We start from the raw sequence: 24,128 nt of genomic DNA, 5'->3' as shown, positions 1-24,128 counted from the left end.
ATATTTAAATAAATAATGATTATTTGAAACTAATTTAAATGACAGTTACTCCTTACTTAAAGCTGACTGTCCAGCCATAAGCGCCTTCTCTTCTGTCCTGCAGGTTCTGGTATCCCTGAGATGAAGACCATCCTACGAGGGGTGGTGCTGAAGGAATATCTCACTCTCAAAACGTTTGTGGCCAAAGTCATTGGGCTCACCTGCGCCCTGGGCAGCGGCATGCCCCTGGGCAAGGAGGTAACTTTCACACACAGAAGCACAGATCACCATCCTGTCATAATGCATTCATCAGTTTGTGACCCGAACAGAACCAGGTTATGAACAGGAAGACAGTGCAAGGGCAGCAAAAGCTGACAACTTTGTGAATCTTTGAGTCACAGAGCATGAGTCATAGGTTATTTTTTATTTTACTTTATTTTTTAAATTGTCCTGTTTGTCAGAGTAGCACTCAGAATTGCTATCTGAGTGCCAAGAAGTAGCCCAACGGATTTGGCCACCCTCATGCCTACACATAAAAACACTGTTAGGTATTATTTAGTCAACTCAGAGGTAAGAACGATACAGTCAGAGTTACTTGTGACAAGGGTAGCCCACTTTGCAGTGAAACTACAAAGTTTTGACACCCTATCTCTTTATTTATATACACAGTTCAACAGACAGTTCAGACAGGGTGTATGTGTGTGAGACGGAAAGGAGGCTGGTTCACACAGAGATAACAATGATCTCACACACACAGGGAGGAAGGCATAGTGCAGGTGCCTTGCAACCCAAGGTTTTTACATGAGTGATAACAAGTCCTCACACCCATCCAACAGTCCCTCCTTTTATCACAAGTAAAAACATTTAATATAAAAACGAGTAAGAAAAATACTTTGTATGAGCGAAAACCCACGGACGGTAAACAGATTATATTTTGTGGGAAATACTCATACGGCCCCGCCGCCCTCGGCGACCATTAAAAGTTAAATGTTGATTAATACTTGAAATCATAAAAATAAAATAATGATACTTGAAATCATAAAAATAAAATAATGATACTTGAAATCATAAAAATAAAAGAATGATACTTGAAATCATAAAAATAAAAGAATAATACTTGAAATCATAAAAATAAAAGAATGATACTTGAAATCATAAAAATAAAAGAATAATACTTGAAATCATAAAAATAAAAGAATAATACTTGAAATCATAAAAATAAAAGAATAATACTTGAAATCATAAAAATAAAAGAATAATACTTGATGAAAACAGTGAAACATAATAAAGGAATTTAAAAATCTGCCCTGTTTATGTCATCATTGTACTTTTTCTCATTTCACTTAAGCAACAACTTCTTTCGATTTTCTGCTGTAAGGTCATTTTATGAAATACAATGTATGAGTACACTCAGGCTTTTGATGTGATTTATTTACAACATGTCATCATAATCGTCCCCTTCATTTTTGTGCATTTCTACCTAGTTCAGTGTTGCATATGCCACCATGAACAATACCAGAAATTCTGTAGGAATGGATGTGCGTCATGTTCTTCCGTCAGTGTTCTGAGATGGGTCCCGTCTGATGTCCATCTCTTCTGGTTCGGTATCACCTCCTGTGGATCCTGCTTTAGATAGAGAAAGAGTCCTGCTACCAGAATTAAGCTCAGGCTTATCAGTCCTGTCCACATGTTACAGAGAGCCATTTTATAATTGGGCGCAGATCAGCTGTTTTCTTCACCGGTTTGAGACGCTGGGCCATCTTTGAACCCGGACTTCCTCTGCTACCCCGTCGGTTGATCTGGCTCCTGTAACGGCAAAACTGGCTTACAGTGGCTTTTATGGATCCAGGAAGGCCTCTCTGCTATTTTCAGAGCTGTGGGCGTTGTTAGGAGTATTTGAAACGGCCCTTTCCACCAAGGAGTGCTCCAATCCTTCCGGTGGAGTGTCTTAATCAGGACCAGGTCTCCAGGCCTCATTCTGTGGGATAGGAGCAGAGATTATCGGCAGACCACTGGACATTTGTTCTTCTTTTGTCTGCAACATTTTATTCATCCACTCAGCTAATGAAGGTTCCTGTTGTGCTTTCTCTATTTCATTCATGTCAGAGGGCAGAGAAAACGGTCTGCCATGTACTATTTCTTTGAGAATACAAATTCACATCAGCAACTTGGTGTCACGTGATCTCAGGCTCAGAACACAGTGGGTGGAGTTATACAATGATGTACAGTAGGTGGCAAATGGAGTAAGACCAGTTTGATTTGGAGTTATTCTCATCCATAATTAACCAGGGATAGGCATTCGGGCCATGGCCTCCCTGTTTCTTCCATTGTTTTCCTTAATCTTTAACTGAAACCCTAATGCATTAGAACTTAGATCTATTAATTTATTTACAAAATGAGTTCCATTATCTGACCTTATAATCTGTGGGATACCATATGTGGGGAAGAAATGTGTCACTAGGTTCATCTATTACAACTAGGCAATATTTCTTCCCCCGTGTTTGCAACAAATTATGCATGATCTGCAAAAATGATTTGCATAGTCAGAAATATTTATAGTGTAGCATTAATGCTTTACCAGATGTGACATATTCCCCCCTTGACACGTGGATCTTCCCAATGTGTCACTGTAGCTGCTGTGTTGTATAAATTTTTTGGGAGGATTGGTTTATCTTCTATCTGATAGATGTCATCTTTTTTCTGTGCTCCTCTCTTTAGCCAGGCCTTTATTTCTGTCTTGGGTGCTGACTGTTGGGCGTCTTTCAGCACGTCTGTGTCTATAAATAGCAGATCTGACATTTTCTCTTTAATAGGTTGAAATGAGTTAGTTCTGTCCCTGATGATGTTTTAAAACCTCTATTTTGCCAAATCTTAGCATGGTGATGTACTGATCCAAAAACGTATTGGCTGTCTGTGTATATAGTAAGTATTTGTCCCTCATGTAATTCGCAGGCTCTTACGACAGCATATAATTCTGCTGTTTGGGCTGAGCATGTATTGGGTAGAGATTTAGCTTCTATTATCCTATCGATGGTTGTTATTGCATAACCAACTCTATTCTTTCCATATTCATCTTTAGATGCTGAGCCATCTACAAACACAACACATGAATCTGGTATAAGGGTTTGAGAAATGTCTTGTCTGGGTTTGGTGTCTTCTTCAACTTTTGCTTTATAAGAATGTGGTTTTCCATCTTCTGCAGTAGGTATTAGAGTACTTGGATTTAAAAGGCACATCTTTTTAGAGTTATGTTTGGCTGTGATAATAATAGTGATGTCAGTGTGATATGTCTTGCATGTAGCGTCAGGTGCTTCTCTTAATATTCCTGACTTCAACATATCTTGTATTACTGGCTTAGTATCTTCTTCAGCTTCTGGCTTGAAGGGGTATTGACGGACTAATTGCATTTTTTCAGATATTAGTTTAACCTTGTATGGTGGGAACCCCTTTATAAGCCCTACATCAGTTGATGATTGGGACCATAGTTCAGGTGGGACAGCAGCTAGGGCAGGATGCATGTTGCTCTCAGCTAAGCCCTGTATTTGTCCCTCTGCCTCATCTAAATGTGTCCTTGGATGGACTTTGACTATCCACGCCAGAATGAGCTTCCAGATTCCTGTATTAGGATCCACTTTTGACAGTGTCAGTGCTGTTCCTGCAGAGGTTTAAAGCCTCTGTTTTTCCAAATTCTTATTATTCTTTTTTATTATATTTTATAAAGTAAGTCCTTATTACATTTAAAAATGAGATCAATATTTTTGGTAGTTGCTATTATTATAAATAATGCTTGGTTTAGTTCTTATTAAAAATAAAAAATAAAAACTCACTCACTGATGAACACAAAAAAATGAAGGGCATATTATATCTTATAATCTTAGTTTATCTTACCCAGTTTTATAGATACAACATACAGTTTCAGTCAGCTTTGTATTTAGTTCAAGTAACTAAAGTTTGTTTCAATTAACTCACGTTTTCTCTATTTCAGTCCAGTTCAGTAATTCTGTTAAGGTTCATTTCATCTTATGTTAAGTTTGAGTCTAATTCAATCATTTTGAACCTGACTGGAAAAAGTCTAAACATCTGTTAAAATCTTTTTGTTTTACCATAGAGAACTGACCTAATATTATTATGGTATGTTGAGGACTCTAATTTTTACATAACATGAAACAGACATTTATTTCACAAAAACAGAAAGTCAAACACAGACATTTGGCCACATGAAAGTTTAAATAACCTGTTTGTAAAAGAATTAGGAAAAATTGAAGACAGATCTATGAACTTTCCTATGGTTATCAGTATTTTTAATACAGGTAGAACCTTTGCCATCTTTATATGATTTTTCAAAAAAGATTCTGGAAACCTTATTAAGATATAAGTTTGGCAAAGATAATCAGAACATCAGACCTTTATTAGCGCTTTTAAGGTCCCTCAAAGATGCATTACAATGAAATCAGTCATTCCCATTCACACACATTCACACACTACTTACTTATTTTTCTGTCAGAGTAATTTTTATTTGCAAAAATTTGAACATAATTTGACTTCTATTATTCTTAAAATGCACATTGTTTCCTCATAACCCCTTTTGTTTCCACAAGGTCTGTTTTGAACGCTTCAATTCTTTTTTTTTTATTCACCAAGAATCAATAAGGTGGTCTTAGTGGATCCACCTTAAAGGTGTTATCTGTTGGGTGTCATGTTATCATCGTCAGGTCAGTGAGGTTCATAAGTCAGTCAGAACCTTGGTCATTTGTTCTGTGCTCATAATGTTTCATAGATCCAGCCTATGATTAGTCAGCAAAACTTCCACCTATAGGAGAAAAAATGATTGTTAATGAATGAGCTGCATTTCCTAGGAACACTGTCTTCCTCCTGGATGAGCATCAACTGTTGAAAAACTTTCATCATTGTTTGTTTCACATATTCACTCAGATCTTTATATTATACCAGTAGGTGAAGTTGTTAGTATCTCATGTAGACTGACATATACTGTTGCATTTGGAGAGGATCTCAGATTAAATAAACTTAGTTAGAGCTTCAATCCAGGTTCATTTTGTGTCTGCAGACTTTAGCCGATTTTTATTTTTTTTTTTTATACATAAAGAGCAAGATTCAAAACATTTTCAAAAGGCAGATTGTGGCAGAATGTAGACAAAACTGCTTATTGATTGACAAAATAACATTCAAGCACACAATCACCATATTAAAAGGCTCTACTTCTAGAGAATCACTAAACTTCTGAGGTCCGGTTTTGGCCCGCGGACCTTGAGTTTGACACATGCAGAGGTAGAGTTACAATTTTTTTCAGACCTTTCAGCAGAGACAGGCTTCTGCTGTTTGCAGAAGTTTTATCTTTGTTTTCAGGCAGCTGCATCTCTTTGTCAAGGTCGTTTCACAGAGCTGAAATTTAACTTCTCTCAAAGAGGAAAAATCAAGAATGCACAAAATCTGAGCCAAATATGGAATTATTTCCCTGTAAAATGAATCTTTTGCATTTTATCATGATATTGTTGGTAGTATAACACCATAGAATGATTTTTAAAGCACCTGTTTCTCACTAATGCTTGCCTACAAAATCTTTTACTCTCAGATTACTTCTTTAACAACATTCTGTTCTCCCTTCTCTAGTCATTGTTCACTGGGTTGTCCAGTTGGACAGTTTCCATGTTGTCCACATTGTCACCTCCTCTTTTAACTTATTTTACCACGTCCTCTAAAACCACCTCTTAGTCTTTATAATTTGGGGCTACCTTGGTATTCTAACCTGGGATGGGTGGCGGTCCGCCCCCCTTTATTTGTTTTCAGTTAAGCTGAAAGTTTTTTCCTGTGCTTTTCTTAAGGCCTCAGTATTATGGCTATGTCAGTTAAAAGCTGCTCTTATTGTTGTTTTTTTAATTCATCTTTTTGTTTTAATCTGTTTATCAACTGTGAGCACTCAGGGACTGAAAAGTCCCCTTTGAAATTATAATCTGGCAAGGTTTTTTATTGTCTCTTGAATCTTTTGAATGCATAATCTCCAGTTTAAGATCCCCGTGTAGTTTTAGGATTTCAGTGATAATTAAGTTACCTGAAAATCCGTATTTTTATGCCATCGTGTACATATTTCTGTTAAATCAGAGCTTTTTCTCTGTTCTTCCCCCATTGTTCTTTGTTATTTTTCTCTTTTTAGTTTTCATTATTGCTAATTTTAGATCCCCTTGTAATTTTAAGACATCCTTTGTATCTAATTTGCCCAAAAACCCATGTTTTTTATTTTTTATTCCATCTATGACAGATCATACCTGCTCCTTTTACTTAGTTCTCCATAAACTTTACCTCCCATTCTAAGTCAATTAGTTTACTTTGTTTCTTCCCCCTTATGTTTTATGTTAGTTTAATTATAGTATAAATGTCCCAGATAAAAGGTCACTGGCATGAGACTTAAGGAGAGGACATTAACACGCCCTTCTACTGCGACTAATTCGCAGCGGTGTTAATTTTCTGGAATGAAATCCGACCTGAATCTCCAAAGTCACCAGTACGTAGTTTTAATCTGGGCAAAAGAAAACACAGGACTAGCAGAATCCTGCTGATTCTATTAAAATGCTTAGTCCTCCATACACACACAACACAGTCACACAGTTAGTTTCAGGTACCTTGTAATTTTTTCTAAGTTAACTTGGTGTTATTTTATGAGCTCAATTTACTCCGTTCTTTTTACTTGTATAGCGCTTATTCTATTCCCTCGCAGGGGAATAACCCTTAGTCGTTTTATTTGGCCCCCTTCTTGGCGGGGCCCTACCTTAATTTGTCACTATTCCTTTCACGGTGGAATAAAACCATCCCAATGCAGCGTCCTTACCGGCGACGCACTACCAACGACTTTTAAGTACTTTTCTTCTTTTATTTATATAGCGCTTACTCTATTCCCTCTCAGGAGAATAATCCTCAGTCGTTTTCTTTAATCCCCTTCACGGCGGAATTGTACCAAATTTGTCACTATCCCTTTCACGGTGGAATAAAACCATCCTAATGCAGCGTCCTTACCGGCGACGCACTACCAACGACTGTTAAGTACTTTTCCTATGAACTGTATTTTAAAACTGTCTCACCTCGGAGTTGACTTCTTGGTGACTCTCTGGACCCTGTGAGAGTCACCCCGCGCAGAGGAAGGCAATAACCCACTGGCCAGGTGTGAATTCACACACACCGGGACTTTCAGCCACTCCGGCTAATGGAGGCTGTGCAGCGGTGCTTCGCTCGACGTCAGGCTTCCCCCACGGATCCCAGAGTCACTGTTAAAGCAAAGAGAAATAAGGTTATTGAATTAATCCGGCTTCGAAGGACCAATAAATGTTAGGTATTATTTAGTCAACTCAGAGGTAAGAACGATACAGTCAGAGTTACTTGTGACAAGGGTAGCCCACTTTGCAGTGAAACTACAAAGTTTTGACACCCTATCTCTTTATTTATATACACAGTTCAACAGACAGTTCAGACAGGGTGTATGTGTGTGAGACGGAAAGGAGGCTGGTTCACACAGAGATAACAATGATCTCACACACACAGGGAGGAAGGCATAGTGCAGGTGCCTTGCAACCCAAGGTTTTTACATGAGTGATAACAAGTCCTCACACCCATCCAACAAACACTCACACCCAACTTAAAGACACACAACAATGGATGCCGTACACTCACTCACATTCCCCATACATAGTCTATACCCCAGAGGGGCAACCAGCCCCCAGACCCAGGAGGTGGTCCCCTTCCTTCCGGGGTGGAGACAGGCAGCACCAGCCCAGACTAGTGCCAGCACCAGCCAAACCTGAACGACCCTGGCCCAGACTCGGACCCCCGGCTCCGATCCCGGCTCCCAACGACTCCTGTGCCCATCCGGAGAGGGGACAGGGGTCCCCCCCGCCACTGCAACTTAGCTCCACCGTCACTGCTCAGTTGATCCAAATGGCGGTGACCACAGATCCAGAAACAACCCCTGTCCTGAGAGACAGAATCCCCCAAGACCCGACTTCAAACCCCAGCCCAGACCCCAAACAGAAGTCCAGTTCCTGCTCCTGGCCTCCAACCCCAACCTATGAGTCATAGGTCTAATGGCTGCTCACACTCATGTTGAGGAACGTATAGCTGCATAGTTATTCAAAATTATTCATATATGCGGTTGTGGAGTTTTGAATGCATTTACAGTTACTGCCTCAGATGCTCTGGCTGTATGTTACTTTTAACATAGTGGAGGACCCTTAATAGTGCAGGAAAAGACACAGTATGAGTCAGACATTTGGCATTTGAGTTGGACACACATCGAGGCACTTGCCTGGAACTTTTAAATTGGACACAAGGGAAATTTCTTTGTTTTTGCAGCTTTTCCACTTCTTGAAGCACTGCATATATGCCCTATATAATAAAATATGAACTCTCACTTACTTTTCACATTTCTTTCATCGTATTAGCTGGGTTTAGGTGTAGAGTAGTAGGTGAAATCTGGAGTAAAGAGAACTGGGAGCTTACATGAAATGTGTCTAAATATTTGAAAAAAAAGGATGAATTCTTTTACTGTGTAGATGTGTTGTTTATATTGTCTAAATAGATTTTATTGCAATGTAAGTGCTTCTGTATTTTAAGCAGTGCAGAGATATAAAGGTCTAGTGTGAAGAATAGCTTACCTGAAGTCTTTATTTCCTCAGATACACACACACACACACGCACACACACCCTGCAGCAGCATCAGTAATTTTGATGCAGTGCAGGCCTCTTCCTCCTCTTTATTTGTTCACCCCCTTTCTAATTCTCTCACTTTTAATCCCGTCAGCTCCTCTTAGAACTCCATCCTCTGAATTTTAACATTCTCTGCAGACTTCCTTGTTGTTGATATGTTTTAATTTTTTCATACAGCCTCTGCATGCTGTCATATGTGACCCAGAGCAAACAGGGAGGCTCAAGTGGTGTTTAACCTGAAGTGATTGCATCTGTCTCATGTCTTTTATGTTTCCTCCTGTCAGGGTCCCTTTGTACACATCGCTAGTTTGTGTGCTGCTCTCCTCAGCAAGTTTATGTCTCTGTTTGGAGGAATCTATGAGGTGAGTTTATCAGATTCTGGTATGATGATTTCACTCTGTGCTCAGTTAATTTCAGTCTGTTTCATTGGTGGTGCTAACAATATTATGATGTTTACTTTACTATTACTCTAGCCTCGTGAAGCTATCATACGTCTTGAACTTATTAAAATTTTGTCTCATTATAAGTTCTTTGTTATAATGGGATTTAAAATGAAAGACCACAAGGCAGTGCATAGTTGTGCTATAGAAGGATAAAGATACACGGTTTTAAAAAATATTTACAGATGAAATGCCTAAAAGTTCAGTGTGCATTAATTTTTATCCTTCTTTGCTTCTATATACAAAAACGTAGGAGGCATTGTGAAAACATAAGTTCTCAAGCAATAAAAAACCAGGGAAATAAAGTCCACAAAGTCTAAAGTTGTGAAGAAATTTAAACCAGGGTTAGGTTATAAAACATTCAGTGCATTGAACAATCTCGCAGAGCTCTGTTTAATCTATCATGTTAACATAGAAAGACAATGGGACAAGTGCAGGCCTACCAAGACAGAGCTATCCACCTAAAAAGCAGGCCCGACAAGCAGAGGATTATTCAGAGAAGCAACCAAGAGGCTTATGGTATCTCTAGAGAAGCTACGGAGAGTTCAAATGACAGTTTAGTCTCCTACTCATCAAATATGGCCTTTATGGAAGAGTAGCAAGAAAGGCCCATTGTCGAAAGCTGCCCGAAGAAGTCCTTTTTGTAATTTGCCACATGAGAAGTGTGTTTTTCACCCAGATAGATCCAAAGTTTAATGTTTTAGTCTACATGCAAGATTATTTGTGTGGAGGAAAAAATAACACTCCACATCACCCTAAGCTCAGCATCCCCACAGTGAAACATGGTGGTGGAAGGATCATGCTGTGGGGGATGCTTTTCTTCAAGAGGAACAAAGAAATTGGTCCGAGCTGATGGCATCGGACAATCCTATAAAAAACCCGTTAGAGGCTGCCAAAGACTTCTGAATGGGGCTGAGTTTCACCTTCCAGCAGGACAACAACCCTGAACATGCAGCCAGAGCTACAATAAGATTGTTTAGATCAAAGCATATTCAGGTGTTGCAATAGGCCACTCATAATCCAGACATTAATCCAATTGTGCATTGGTAGCAAGATTTGATAGTTGATGTTCACTGAGACCCTTTATCCAATCTCACTAAGCTTGATCTATTTTAAAAATAACAATATTTCTATCTCTAGCATTATTTTGTCTTGTCTGTCACATAAAATCCCAATAAAATACATTAACGTTTGTGGCTCCAAAATAACAAAATATGAAGAGGTTCAAGGGGGCCGAATAGTTTTGCAACATACAGTGCAATAGTTTTACATTCAGTTTTTTTTTCTGCTTACATGATATACACAAAATTATTAAAGCTTTTCTCTTAGACTCAAAGTGCAGATTTTCTCCCTCTCCCTTAGGCATTAGTATCTTTTACATAAAGTCAACATCCATCGATAATGTATTTTCTAAATGTTTAATTACCCTTTATTTATCCCCAAGCTGCATTTTTTTCATGTATCCAACTAAGTTTCTAAAAGATTTGCAGTTCAGCATGGGAAGTGTGGGATTCATCCATTGGGAGAGCACTATAGGATCTTAAAGGAAGCAGAGAGTCTCTCTGACTCTCGTCTTTTCTTGTGATGAGATGTGAGCACCTCTCTTTGGGGAATGAAGTGTTGGAGAAATGGGAGAGTTTGAAAGCAGTACTGAGGGCAGTTGAATTGAAAACTTCCTCCCTTTGCATCTACTATGTAGTCATAGTAAGTAAAATCAAAATGCAGTTTTCAAATGATTTTATTTGCTAAGAGGAAAAAGGCATCCAAACCAACCTGGCCCCATGTGGAAAAGTTACTGCCCTCCTATATTAAATAATCAATTAACTGTCATTAAACACATTTTTAGACTGTGGAGTTCAGTTTAACGATTCACACCCAGATCTGATTTCTGCCAGACTTTTAGAATTAAGATTCACTTAAGTAAAACCTCTCTGACAACATAGGCTACAATATCTCAAAAAGCTACACATCATACCAGAATAAAAAAAAAATTCAAGAATGGATGAAACCCACACATTGACATTAATGAGTCTGGAAGGGGTTATAAAAGCATTTCTAAGACTGTGACTACATTGAACCACAGTGGGAACTCTTGTCCAAAGAACAGTCATGAAACAATAATTACTCCAAGATCTCATTTCCAACTCATCCAGGAGGTCCCAAAAGAACCCAGAAAAACATCTAAAGCATTGCAGTTCTTGCTTGTCTCAGTTAAGGTCAGTTTTCATGATGTTACTGGACAAAATGGCATCTATGGAAAAGTTCTAAAGTAAAAAGTACTGCTGACCAACAAAGGACATAAAGGCTGTTTTTTATTTGCCAAAAAAGTACCTTGATTATCTCAAAGACTTATATTTTATGGAATAATGAGATAAAAGTTGGAAGTGTTTAGAAGGTGTGCGTGAGCTGTTACATTTGGTGTGAAACGAACACAGAATTTTAGAAAAAAACTATAGCAACAATCAAACATGGTGGTGGTAGTATAATGGTCTGGTCTGCTTCTATAGGACCTGCATGACGGCTGTAACTGATTGAACCATAAATTCTTGTCTGAAGCAAAGAATCCAGAAGTAGTTGTTGGTGCCAAACGTGGCACAGCGCGTGACCAACAAAGATCACGCGCTGGGATCTCCGTTTGTTTTTGACAAAAGAGCAAAAACAAACCCAGTTAAAGGATATTTGTTGGTATCGAGGTGTTTCCAAGAGATTGTTGGTTGGTGCTATTGTACTGTCACTGAAACAGAGACTGAATGTTGTCAACAGCTGTTCTAGAAGACCATTTTAGAAAATAAAAACATCAATGAAAGAATGATTCAGTGAAGTATTTATGTCTAAAACTGATGTTCATCTGACTCCCCAACAATGTGAATGACCTCATAAAGGATGATTACATCTGAAATTGTTGTGGATATATAAATAAACTTGACTTGGAAAGGAGAGAATAGAAAAGTTTTTTTTCTGTCATTGTTTCAATTTATTGATGAAAACTCTGTGATCAAAAACCCAGTTCCATGCTGGGCTTGAAATTAGGTTCCCAGTGGAAATATTTTTGGATTTTCATCAGTGAGGTAACTTACCTATCTCTGTATGTTTACGTCCGCCTCAACAGCGATGTCAAAGTAGCACATGACTCAGGTCACGCAGACACACATCCCAAATCTATTTCCAACCACTGTAGTCATACATCTTTGTGATAATAAACCCAAAGGGCATATTTCCACACATTAATAGTTCTAACTCATCAGCATCACTGACTCAATAGGAGACAAGGGAGACTTATAGCAGATGGCTGGATCTGGTGTTGGATTCAGTGACATAAAAGACAGTTTGATGTCATTACAGAGCAATTATCTGGATTTAGATGTTCATTACATTTGTTTAGTTTCAGGGGATTCTTTTAAGAAGTTCCTTATTGTGATATTTCTAGTTAACACAGGGGTAAAGGTGTACATACAACCCCAAATATATTCATACGTCCACGGCTGCTTGGAGGGAGTGGGTCTACCGGGGTCAGTTGTATCGGGCTCAAAGTGGAGGGGAGGGGGGGTGGCAGAAATACAAGTTGCTCAGCAAGGTAACCAATCAGTTGTCAGGATTTATTTAATGAGACCCAGCAGCAGTTTAAATTATTTTATGATGTACTTTAGCATAGGAATCAAAAAAGTAATAAAAAAATATTTCACTAGTATTCTTATATTTCTGCTGTCATTTAAAACTTTGTGTTCCTCTGCTGTTTGTCTCTTTATTTATCCGTCTTCACATGCATTGTACTTCAGACATTACCATTACATGGTTTTCATCTAATATTCCTACTAGTGACTCCTCGTCCCTAAAGAGCCAAGTGCTGCATTTTATAGCATTCTAATCTAAAGAGTGTGCTGCATGACCGAAGTGGCCCGCTGCAGCTGTAGCTGGCCCTCTCCAGTACAGTATGCTAATGCAGCCTGTGGGCTGTGAACAAGCAGCTTTTCTTTTCAGAGTGCTGTGCTTACAAAAATAAAGAAAACTGGGATGAGTGCCTCAAATGAATGTGGAGAATGTCATTATTTGTAGAGGGCTAGATGGACCTCATTGCATAACATGTTTTTATTCAGATCTGTAAATGTGAGGTGATTGAGTGTAAATGCTGAAAAGGCTGCGCTGATTCACACAGTTTAATCATTTGTTATCTACCTGTTTAACTCTGTTGCTCTCATGCTACACGAAGGAGCCAGGTCTAGTAGGGATTAAGGTAAACTAGCTGCACATTTCCTAGCATGCTTCCCCCACACATGTGTCCAAAACTATTAGGTTAAATAAAATCAATATTTGGGTCAGAGTAAGCTTTATGTTGCCTTCTGATGTGGAATGCGTGTGTGTCAGAAGTAGCCCTGCATGCAAAAGCAGGATAAGCTTCAGTACAGTGAGAGAAATACACAAGCCTCTAACCTGTCTTTCACATTAAATTGCTGCTTGAAGGACTTCAGTCTCCTGGGAACCAAGGTAGGTAAACTCACAGGGTTAAAGAAAATAAAACAAGAAATAAAACTCAATTTCTCGGGATGCACCTTGATCCACTTTCTCCTCCAGGATACTAGATCAATCTTTTCATTTGTTCTTCACTCATCTGGCTTACTATGTTTCACACTAAAACTCCTAACCTAAAATAAGGAATCATGTCATTCTCAGAAATGCAGAGAAGCAGTAAATTAGATGCATCTGATCTATGAAATGGTTTTTTATGCATAAGCTTCATTTACTTTTTTATCTTTTGTCAATACTGCTAGATTTAGCCAATGTTTTCAAGATGATTTTTTTTAATTGTTGCAGTTTAAGGCTCATCTTTCATACACTGTCTGGATGTAGATATGGAGCTGGTTTGTAAGAGACTGTTATGCTCCCCGATCCACCAGTTCGGTGATGTCAGAATTATTGAAAAAAAAAAAAGGCTATTACCTAAAATGCTTATGTCTATTAGTTTGGTAAAACATATATTGTATGTTTACATCTAAATTTACATCTCATCTCTCTTTCATTAGTTTTTTTTTTCATTAAATTGAAAATACTGATTGTTCTGTGCATGTATTTCAGAATGAGTCGAGGAACATCGAGATGCTGGCGGCAGCCTGTGCGGTTGGAGTGGGCTGCTGCTTTGCTGCCCCCATAGGAGGTTTGTTTTAAGGGGCAAAAATCTGTCACTTTTAATTTTATCAAATTAATCCAGTTAATTATAAAGTAAATTTAAAAACAGCCGCTGATAAAAGTGTTAAAGTGCATAAAATGGCAAAAAAAAAGTGTTAAGTAGAGGTTACCGTACAATATGTTAACTCAAAATGTCATAGGTAAGCTATTAACTATAGTAAGAGTATTAATCATGATTTTAAAAGACTCTGTTGTAGCCAGTCTAACATGTAGGGGCATTTGGTTCTATAATCTAGGGGCAAGAACCCTAGAGATCAGGCAGCTAGGAGCGTGTTTGGTCAAAATGTTAAAGTAAAAAGTAAAGGGAAGCCAATGAAGAAAGCCAAGCTGTGGCCAACATGCTAACAATTATTAATCTAATTGAGATGTATTAAAGCATGGATCACTCTTTTAAGGTTGCTACAGGATAAAAACAATTCCAATTCCAAAGTTTAAATATTTTACCACAAAGCCAGTTTGTTTTTTAAAGTAAAAATAACTGAGAAGTATCAGATCCAAAATAAGTGATTTACTTGTACCAGAGTGAATAAACATGATTATTTCATTGTCACTTCATTTAAAGTGAACGTATGATGCAAAATCCACTTTTTTAGCCCTTCAATACATTTTATTGTGTACTTGGAGTCTGTAGGAGTGCAAAAAATGTGAATTTAGTCTCTCCAGGTGCTGCGTAGATATCTTTATGTTCTGTTTGGCTCATATTTTTTAGTCCGTTCAGTTTTCTCATAGTATTTGCTGCGGAACAGCTAAACAAGGTCATGGATGTCCGGCTGATCAATTTTGCGTATCCGCCATATTTATTTCTCTCTGCAATTTTGTTGTCCACGCTCCTGTATGCCGACACTGCAAGAGAATAAGTTTGGTTCAGTTGTTGGGTGTATTAACCCACACAATTCATTACAGCGTCCCCCAGCATCAGAACCTTTTTGAAGCGCCTGGTGCTTATTTTTCATAGAAATCTACCCACATCACTAGGGGAATTCCTATTCCCCTACTTCAAGGACAAGTACTTCAACAACCTCCACCAGTGTGTTGATATGACATCTTGGCTATTGTTCTGATAGCAGTAGCATCATGCCTTCTGCTTATGTTAGCGCTGTATGTCACTTTTAGCTCCTGGAGGACAGAACCTTACTGCATGATTTGAATATTATTATTACATAAACGGTTTTGTATTGTTTTTGCCACTTTGTCTTGTTTCTGCGGCATAATTGTTATATATTATCAAACTACAAAAATGGCCAAACGGGTTAAAGTTCAGTGCTCTTTGACCTGGAGGGGTGGGGGGTGGGAAGCGCCTCAGCAGCAAAAACAAGTTGCTCTCAGATGCGCCTCAGAAAAGGTAAAAGAGGAGCCTGTGGAGCTACAATAACAAGTTCAGATCAAAGCATTGCAGTTCCACTTTATATAGACCACAACTGAATGATTTAAGGGTGAAAAGAAAGGATTTAAAAGCATGATATGTCCCCTTTAAATTAATAAACTTAAAAGGAGGTCAATTTCACTTCACACACTATAATGCATCATTTGTTTGGTTAACATCACACATTTGGATATCTCCATTCTTTTTCCAAGGCATATTCAGAAATATGTCTGTAGGAAAAATAGTATCACAACTTAGTGTTTCTGCCTTGTGTTGCAGGTGTCTTGTTCAGTATTGAAGTAACATCCACATTCTTTGCTGTGAGGAACTATTGGAGAGGTTTCTTTGCAGCTACCTTCAGTGCCTTCATCTTCAGAGTGCTGGCTGTTTGGAACAGGGAGGAAGGTAACGTCAGATTACATCAGGCTTTCAGCATATTAATACAAATGTGCACTCACTGACCACCTTATTAGGAACATGTCAGCAGTTAAATGCAGCACTGTAATATTTTAGTACACATGTTTACTAATGAGACAAAACCCTACCTCCCCTATGGCTTAAATAATGCATGTGCTTGGCGCGGCGCTGGCACAGCAGTGTTGCACATGGCCCAGGTATAGAGGCTTCGGCCCTCGGTGTGGCTGTTTGCTTTATATTACATTTTAAGCATAATTAAGTTTTTTGTTTGTTTGGAAACAAACTCATAAGAATGTGTTCAGATCCTCTGCTTATGACTAAATGTTTGCAACATCTACTAAACGAGCATGTTGGCGAATATATATATTTTTTCCTTTTAATATTTTGAGGAAATGACTGTAGGAGTAGCGCCCATCACATCAACCGCTGGTTTAAACGCATATGACTGACAAAAGCGTTGTGGTTGGTATACACAATGCAAGAAACATCACTGGAATCTACCACCAGCTTAAAATACGTTGCAAAAGATACAAAGGGAGATGTATTGTGTAAAAAGGTGAGAAGTCCCAAGTTCATATCACGGACGAGCCCCCAAATGAGTTAGGGTCCATAATTTAAAGTGGCTCAAATAAATATCTTCTTTGACAGTAGTTTTTAATTTGAGCACAACAGTGGACAGCTATTTAACAAATTTCAGTGAGGACCTCTAAAATCCCAAAAGTAGTCATAGAGGGAAAGTCCATGTCCTTCAGCTTATCAACTAGGATGTCAGGGATGATTTTGTTAAAAGTGAAGCTATAAAATAAAATTAAAAAACAGACAAAAGCATCCATAGTTTCCACTATGTCCCAAAATGGCTGAGTGCCATGTGGAGAGCAGTCAAGATGCTGGTGTCTGCTTTGAAGGTAGAGGTTTGGGCTCTATTGACAGACCAAACCTGTTTGATTATTCAGGTTTTTTGGTCTTATTATCTTATCACTTAGCTGTGCTATACTTGCACCCATACAGTCTATTTCTCAGCCATAATTTTGTCAACACCAATAGGAAGAAGTTGGAGAAAACAAATTCTATTGCTTCGCATGTTTTTGAGTTAGTATACAAAGGTCCACTCTTTCAATACCTATGTCTGAATCCCTTCTTTGTGTTATGTCATACATCAGTAACTTTATGAGAAGTAAAAATTTCCTGTTGGTGATAAAAACGTCTGAATCCAGCAGAATATGAGAAACTTTAGTGGCAGATGGAAATTTCTTACCACTGAACAAGAAAAATAATTAGTTTTCAGAGCTACACTGCCAACTTAACAAGCTGTGGGATCTGTTAGCTACTACTCTGTTTATATCGTGCACCTTTCTGTGCACCTTCACCTGGCTGTGTGAGGTACAGGACTTCTGGTCTGCAGGGCAAGTTGGCTTTTTGTTATTAGAAACAAAGCATGAGTTGCAGTTATACTTGCACAGAAAACAAAAACATCTAAAATGAAAACCAATAATTTGGACCTTATATTAATCATTTTCTGTAGTGTGTTTTGGCTTGTTTTGTCTTCTAACTTGCTGTAATTTTCATACTCCCTCAGAGACCATCACGGCACTTTTCAAAACCCGTTTCCGTTTGGATTTTCCCTTTGACCTCCAGGAACTTCCTGCCTTCGCTGTCATAGGGTGAGTTTTCCCTCCAGGTCAAGAGGTCTGCAACCTGCAACTCTGAAGCTGCAAGTGGTTCTTTGGACCTTCCAATAACTCTGGCTAAAAATCATGAAGAACCAACTAATGTTTTTAAATGTAGATATAATCCATGTACAAATGCAGGTTTTAGCAGTTTTTCAGTTTTTTAATAACTGCAATCATTTAGGAATAATTGCATGGACTTTTCTCAACAGAATATTAAAAGTATTTTTTTTACATTATCTTCCACAAAGATGAAAATCCCATAGAAGAAAATGTATCCATCCTCTTTTTGTAAAAGTTTTGGGGGGGGGGGGGTTTCACAAGGTCATGTAACATTTGCGGCTCTAAATGAGTTTTATTCAGCTGGACTGAGGGCAAAAATGGCTCTTTTGATTGTAAAGGTTGCATACCCCTGCTCTAGGTTGGTCACAGCTTGCAGTGATCAATGATAGACTTAAATGCAAAGGACACCGGCAGTGTCAGGTGCTCTAAGAAAGCATAAAACACAAATGCCACTGCATTCCAGCACCCGTAGCAGCTCTTCTTCTGAGCTTGGAAAGTAGCTTAAAATGGACAAAGATCAATGTTTGTAATGGAAAAATATTTACATGACTCGTCTTTATAAGCACAATGGCAATAGAAAATATTTCCTGGCGATCGTGAAATTGGTTATTCTGGTAAAGATATTAGTTTAGGTATAGATATAATGAGAAAATGCTAAGCTAACATCCTGAAGATGTTTAGAAGATCTAAATAGAACACATTGTACACTAAAGTAATTTATTTGTTTCTTTTGGTGTGCTGTGCCATCGCTGGCACAAATATATAACTGCATTTGACAGGAATCCACAGAAAAGTAATCTGTTCTATTTCGGTGCAATTTTGTGTAATAAAGGTGTCATTTGACACATGTGAAAAGAATACTAGACTAGATCATAATTTTAAGCAGAAAGAGGATGATACATTGTGTAATTCAGACCTCATTACTCTGATACCCCCAGTAAAATCCATTGCTTTCAGAAGTCACATATTTTGCAAGTGTCTAATTTAATCTCAGTATAAATGCAGCTGTTCTGTGAAGGCCTTGGTGGAATGAAAGGGCCATGGTAACTTTGGAAGAGCTACAGAGATCCTGCAGGGATGATGTGTGTTGTTGACTTCTTTGTCAGGTCAACGTTTTTAAAGTGATCTCTATCTCAGTGGGACTTGCACTTGTTAAAAGTTACATAAAAATAAGACAAACAAACAACTCCACAGCTATGTATGGAAATCTGTTGACTGGACACTTGATTGACCTGGCCCAGACAGAGTGGTGGTCAGAAGAAAGCTACATGTGGAAAACTAACTGTCCTCACCCTGAAGACACCATCCCCAAGGTCAAAACTGGTGGTGGCAGCATCATTCTGTGGGGATTTTATCTCCTACTAAGGCAAGGGAAGCTGGCCAGAGTTAATGAGAATATTGATGGAGCTAAATAGAGGACAATCCTGAGAAAAAGCCTGTTGGAGGCTGCAAAAATTGTGAGACGGGGCAGAGGTTCACCTTCCAGCAAGAGAAGGACAATAAAAATAGAGGCAGAGCTCCACAATGTATCCAAATTTAGTGTTATCACAATATTACTGTACACAAAATGCGTACCTTGAGGTGTGAATACTTTGAAAAAGTTCAGTAAAATGTGGATGAGGAGATCTATCAGGACTAAAACGATTTTTATGGAACGTAGGAGCCGTTTTTAAATTGTGTTACCAGAAAAGAGCAGAATGTAGCAAATCAACAAATCTCTTGGACAAAAAGAAAAGTTTTCTTCGTTCTAGACAGGTGATCCCATTTTTTTATGGCACCTTGTTGAGTTTTATTCAGGAGCTTCACTTGCTAGCATGTGGAGGTGTTTCCTCAGGGTGGCCTGCATGAGTCTCCTAACATGGAAAATTCAGCACTGTTCACCAGCTGCCAGATCTCTAAGGCATGTCCTATTTTATTCTGTCATAGCCTGAGGGCCTTTTCTGGCTGGGAGTGATACAGAAAGCCCTGTAAAAAAGCTGGTGCAGAGGGATGTTCTCTACCTCCTAGGCCCCCCTCTTCCTCTTTCTTCCATCATCACCTGTTTTTTCTAGCTGAAAGCCTGTCCATTTGAATAAGCTGTGTACATGCTGCTGAAGAAAATTACTCTTATTGTTCATTTTTTGCCTCTTTCTGTGACCCTTTTAGTCCTAAATGTTCATTCCAATGTGGACATCAGTGACTACTGCACCTATACTGCCATTGCAATGTGTAATCATAGTTTTACACTTTATTATCTGTGCCAACAAGTGAGAGAGACAGGGTGTTTATCTGTCCATCTTGCCCCTACAGAATCCGTGTACCAGGGAAAGTCGGTCACTGTTTCAGTCAACTAACCAGTTTGTGCTGTGCTGCATGCTGCCAAGGGCACGTCTTTGAAGAGTTGCTTCTTATTCTGCTTACTGTTTATTACACCTTCGGGCATCGGTTCGCTTGGCGAAACCCAACCTTATTACTGCAGACTAAAACATACACGCATGGAAACGCATGTGATGAAACAGCTATGAGCTCAAACATGCCACATGTGTTTGTATTTGCACTCACTCTAGAAGACCATTTTTCCCAACAGGTTCATGTGATTTTTGAGAATATGCCAGTATCGTTTCTTCAGCTTGTTTCCTTGATGTTTCCAGGAGTGAACGTACTGCATCTCCTTAGTAGTTTTCATGTACAATGACCTTGTTCAGTAAAATGTATGTCAAAAAAGGAAACTGTTGCAAGGGACCTCAATTGAGGGGACTGGAGATAAAGGCTTTGACAGTTTGGTGCACCAAGAACCACCTGGAGCTGAATACCTCAAAAACCAAGGAGATGGTCATTGATTTCAGGAGAGAGAGGGGTCCATGCTCCCCTTACCATCAATGGGGCATTCGTGGAGAAAGTGGCCTCCTTGAAGTTTCTGGGGGTACACATCAACAAGGACCTTACCTGGACAGAAATACATCTGCACTAGTCAAAAAGGCTTCACAGAGACTTCACTTCTCACGTTTGTTACAGCAGAGCCACTTAGAGGAGAAGCTACTGGCATCCTTTTATCGGGCCACTATTGAGTCAGTGCTCATCAACAGCCAGGCTACTGTGTAGACCAGATATGGAGAGGCAGCAGAAAATGTTCAGTTTTGTAAAATATCTGCGTTATAATGGGCAAGGCTTTACTGAGATGCAAGCAGAAGCACAAATAAACAGTTTAATAGTAATGCTACATTTTAAGCGTTGCATATTTGCTACTTTTTCTCTAAGCCTTCTTTGTAGATATCTTCGTGGATGGTTGTTTGAAAAAAATAGAAAGTGGAAACAGGTTACGGAGGGCTTTACCTGACCCCACCCTTCTGTAATACCTCCTCGAACACCACCACCTCAGCCCCAATGCTAAACTGGAATTATAACAGCATAAAGCTCTGGTTGTTTAAAAGAAAGGAACAAAATAAGCATACCTGCTGTGTTTTTTTTATGCTTCACCAGGGGGTTAAAGACTACCTCATCATCCTGGTCATTATTTATTCAAACGTATTTAATGGAATTAATAATGCAGAAAGATTATTTTATAAGCATTAGACTTTCTGCGTAGCTGCCTATTCCCTACCACACATATTTCCCGTTTATCTGTCTTCTGGCGTCCATAAAGAGAACTCCCACTGTGCTTTTAAATGCATACTTATATAAACCTCTCCTTTGGCTTTCTCTCCAGCACCCCCACACTTCTCCACCTGACAGCGTGCTCCATCTGTCTCACTCTTAGCTGTAATTTTCTGTTTTTATATTCCAGCGTTTTTCTTTTTTCCATTATATGTCTTTGTTCGTTTGTTCTCCTGTTTTTTCTCTGTATTTACATTATGCTGTTCCTCATCTATTCCTTGACCGTACGGGTTTTATGACATCACTGCATCACATTTGCATTTACTCCTGACACCCGCCTCCAGCGTATTAGAGCCTCATTACGTTCCCTTTGTTTTTATTGTGGCCAAATGCACCGAGACCAACGTATGGAGGTGGATCAGGAGACTTGATATGTTGCATTGTTTACTTTTGAACTAATTTATTCCATATAGTTTCACTTTGATTATGCGGAGTGCCTAATCGTGCCAATTAAGGAAAAAACAGGACTAACTCACCTGTTTTTCTCTCTGCAGTATTGCCAGTGGATTCGGTGGTGCTTTGTTCGTCTACCTGAACCGACTAATAGTCCAGTTCATGAGAAAGCAAAAGACCATCAACAAATTCCTCATGAAAAAGTAGGTATTGCACTCTTTGCCCAGCTCCAGCTTTTCTACATTGTTTCAAATGAGCCACATACTGTAGGATGCATTTGTGGGCTGGTACAGGTCCTTCTCAAAATATTAGCATATTGTGATAAAGTTCATTATTTTCCATAATGCCATGATGAAAATTTAACATTCATATATTTTAGATTCATTGCACACTAACTGAAATATTTCAGGTCTTTTATTGTCTTAATACGGATTATTGTGGCATACAGCTCATGAAAACTCAAAATTCCTATCTCACAAAATTAGCATATTTCATCCGACCAATAAAAGAAAAGTGTTTTTAATGCAAAAAACGTCAACCTTCAAATAATCATGTACAGTTATGCACTCAATACTTGGTCGGGAATCCTTTTGCAGAAATGACTGCTTCAATGCGGCGTGGCATGGAGGCAATCAGCCTGTGGCACTGCTGAGGTCTTATGGAGGCCCAGGATGCTTCGATAGCGGCCTTTAGCTCATCCAGAGTGTTGGCTCATGAGTCTCTCAACGTTCTCTTCACAATATCCCACAGATTCTCTATGGGGTTCAGGTCAGGAGAGTTGGCAGGCCAATTGAGCACAGTGATGCCATGGTCAGTAAACCACCTTGATTTCCGAATGACATGAAGAATTTGCTTTCATCCGAAAAAAGTACTTTGGACCACTAAGCAACAGTCCTGTGCTGCTTCTCTGTAGCCCAGGTCAGGCGCTTCTGCCGCTGTTTCTGGTTCAAAAGTGGCTTGACCTGGGGAATGCAGCACCTGTAGCCCATTTCCTGCACACGCCTGTGCACGGTGGCTCTGGATGTTTCTACTCCAGACTCAGTCCACTGCTTCCGCAGGTCTCCCAAGGTCTGGAATCGGCCCTTCTCCACAATCTTCCTCAGGGTCCGGTCACCTCTTCTCGTTGTGCAGCGTTTTCTGCCACACTTTTTCCTTCCCACAGACTTCCCACTGAGGTGCCTTGATACAGCACTCTGGGAACAGCCTATTCTTTCAGAAATTTCTTTCTGTGTCTTACCCTCATGCTTGAGGGTGTCAATAGTGGCCTTCTGGACAGCAGTCAGGTCGGCAGTCTTACCCATGATTGGGGTTTTGAGTGATGATCCAGGCTGGGAGTTTTAAAATCCTCAAGAATCTTTTGCAGGTGTTTAGAGTTAACTCATTGATTCAGATGATTAGGTTCATAGCTCGTTTAGAGACCCTTTTAATGATATGCTAATTTTGTGAGATAGGAATTTTGGGTTTTCATGAGCTGTATGCCAAAATCATCCGTATTAAGACAATAAAAGACCTGAAATATTTCAGTTAGTGTGCAATGAATCTAAAATATATGAATGTTAAATTTTCATTGTGACATTATGGAAAATAATGAACTTTATCACAATATGCTTATATTTTGAGAAGGACCTGTATAAAGCCATCTGAGTCAAGCTTCACAGCCGGTTGTATCCATCTTTGAGACTCTTATTTTAAAGTATGAAAGAAAGTCGTTCTTGAATTGCCCTGTGCTGACAATCATCTGCTCATCAGGATGGATGAAAACACGCAAAAAATAAGCCACCACTAATTCTAAACCATTTGTGTGGCAGTCTGTTGGGTACTCTATAGAAAAGCCAAAGTGACAGACTATGAGCTTTTAGCAGGAATACTGGCGCTGGCTAACTGTTAGCCTTTACCAATGCAACTGCATCAGAGTTTCCTATCAAAACTAAACTAAAGGGCTCTTTTGTCATGTCAGAATCTCTGGTTCTTGAAAGCCCAGTATCATGTATTGTTTTTTCTTGAACCTGGATATACTGTTACACACCTACTGTAGAATATTTCAATCCAAACCTTTGTTCTACTCACATGCTTATGTGATCCTAATCCTAAATAACATTGAACATGGTTCATTTGCTGAATTTATAATGGTTTTAAAGAAAGTGTATCCAGTATAGAATTATTTAGCTTGATTTACATTCAGGCCTAAAACTATTTGTACCCCTTGTAAAGATTATGATTATTGATTAATTCATATTTATCAAAATTGTAATTAAAAATCATAATTCCGAAAAATATTTTCTT

At 38.9% G+C, this 24,128-nt stretch overlaps 1 protein-coding gene across 9 annotated transcripts in view; it reads left to right on the top strand.

Annotated features, from left to right (window-relative positions):
• Positions 1 to 24,128, top strand: part of LOC124883862 (chloride channel protein 2-like) — a 231,731-nt gene that overhangs the window by 119,711 nt on the left and 87,892 nt on the right. For 5 of the 9 annotated variants that reach the window (XM_047391271.1, XM_047391276.1, XM_047391272.1 and 2 more), the window contains 8 exons: positions 104 to 237; positions 8,973 to 9,050; positions 13,336 to 13,359; positions 13,587 to 13,610; positions 14,199 to 14,277; positions 15,952 to 16,077; positions 17,666 to 17,750; positions 21,947 to 22,048. In XM_047391271.1, the coding sequence (XP_047247227.1) occupies positions 104 to 237; positions 8,973 to 9,050; positions 13,336 to 13,359; positions 13,587 to 13,610; positions 14,199 to 14,277; positions 15,952 to 16,077; positions 17,666 to 17,750; positions 21,947 to 22,048 (652 nt within the window). The remainder of the gene's footprint in view (positions 1 to 103; positions 238 to 8,972; positions 9,051 to 13,335; positions 13,360 to 13,586; positions 13,611 to 14,198; positions 14,278 to 15,951; positions 16,078 to 17,665; positions 17,751 to 21,946; positions 22,049 to 24,128) is intronic. The other 4 variants (XM_047391274.1, XM_047391279.1, XM_047391277.1 and 1 more) reach the window with 1 other exon arrangement.

Source organism: Girardinichthys multiradiatus, chromosome 18 (assembly GCF_021462225.1).
Source record: "Girardinichthys multiradiatus isolate DD_20200921_A chromosome 18, DD_fGirMul_XY1, whole genome shotgun sequence".
NCBI classification, from domain to species: Eukaryota; Metazoa; Chordata; class Actinopteri; order Cyprinodontiformes; family Goodeidae; genus Girardinichthys; species Girardinichthys multiradiatus.
The sequence above is the reverse complement of the archived record's forward strand: the minus strand, read 5'-3'. Positions and strand labels throughout refer to the sequence as shown.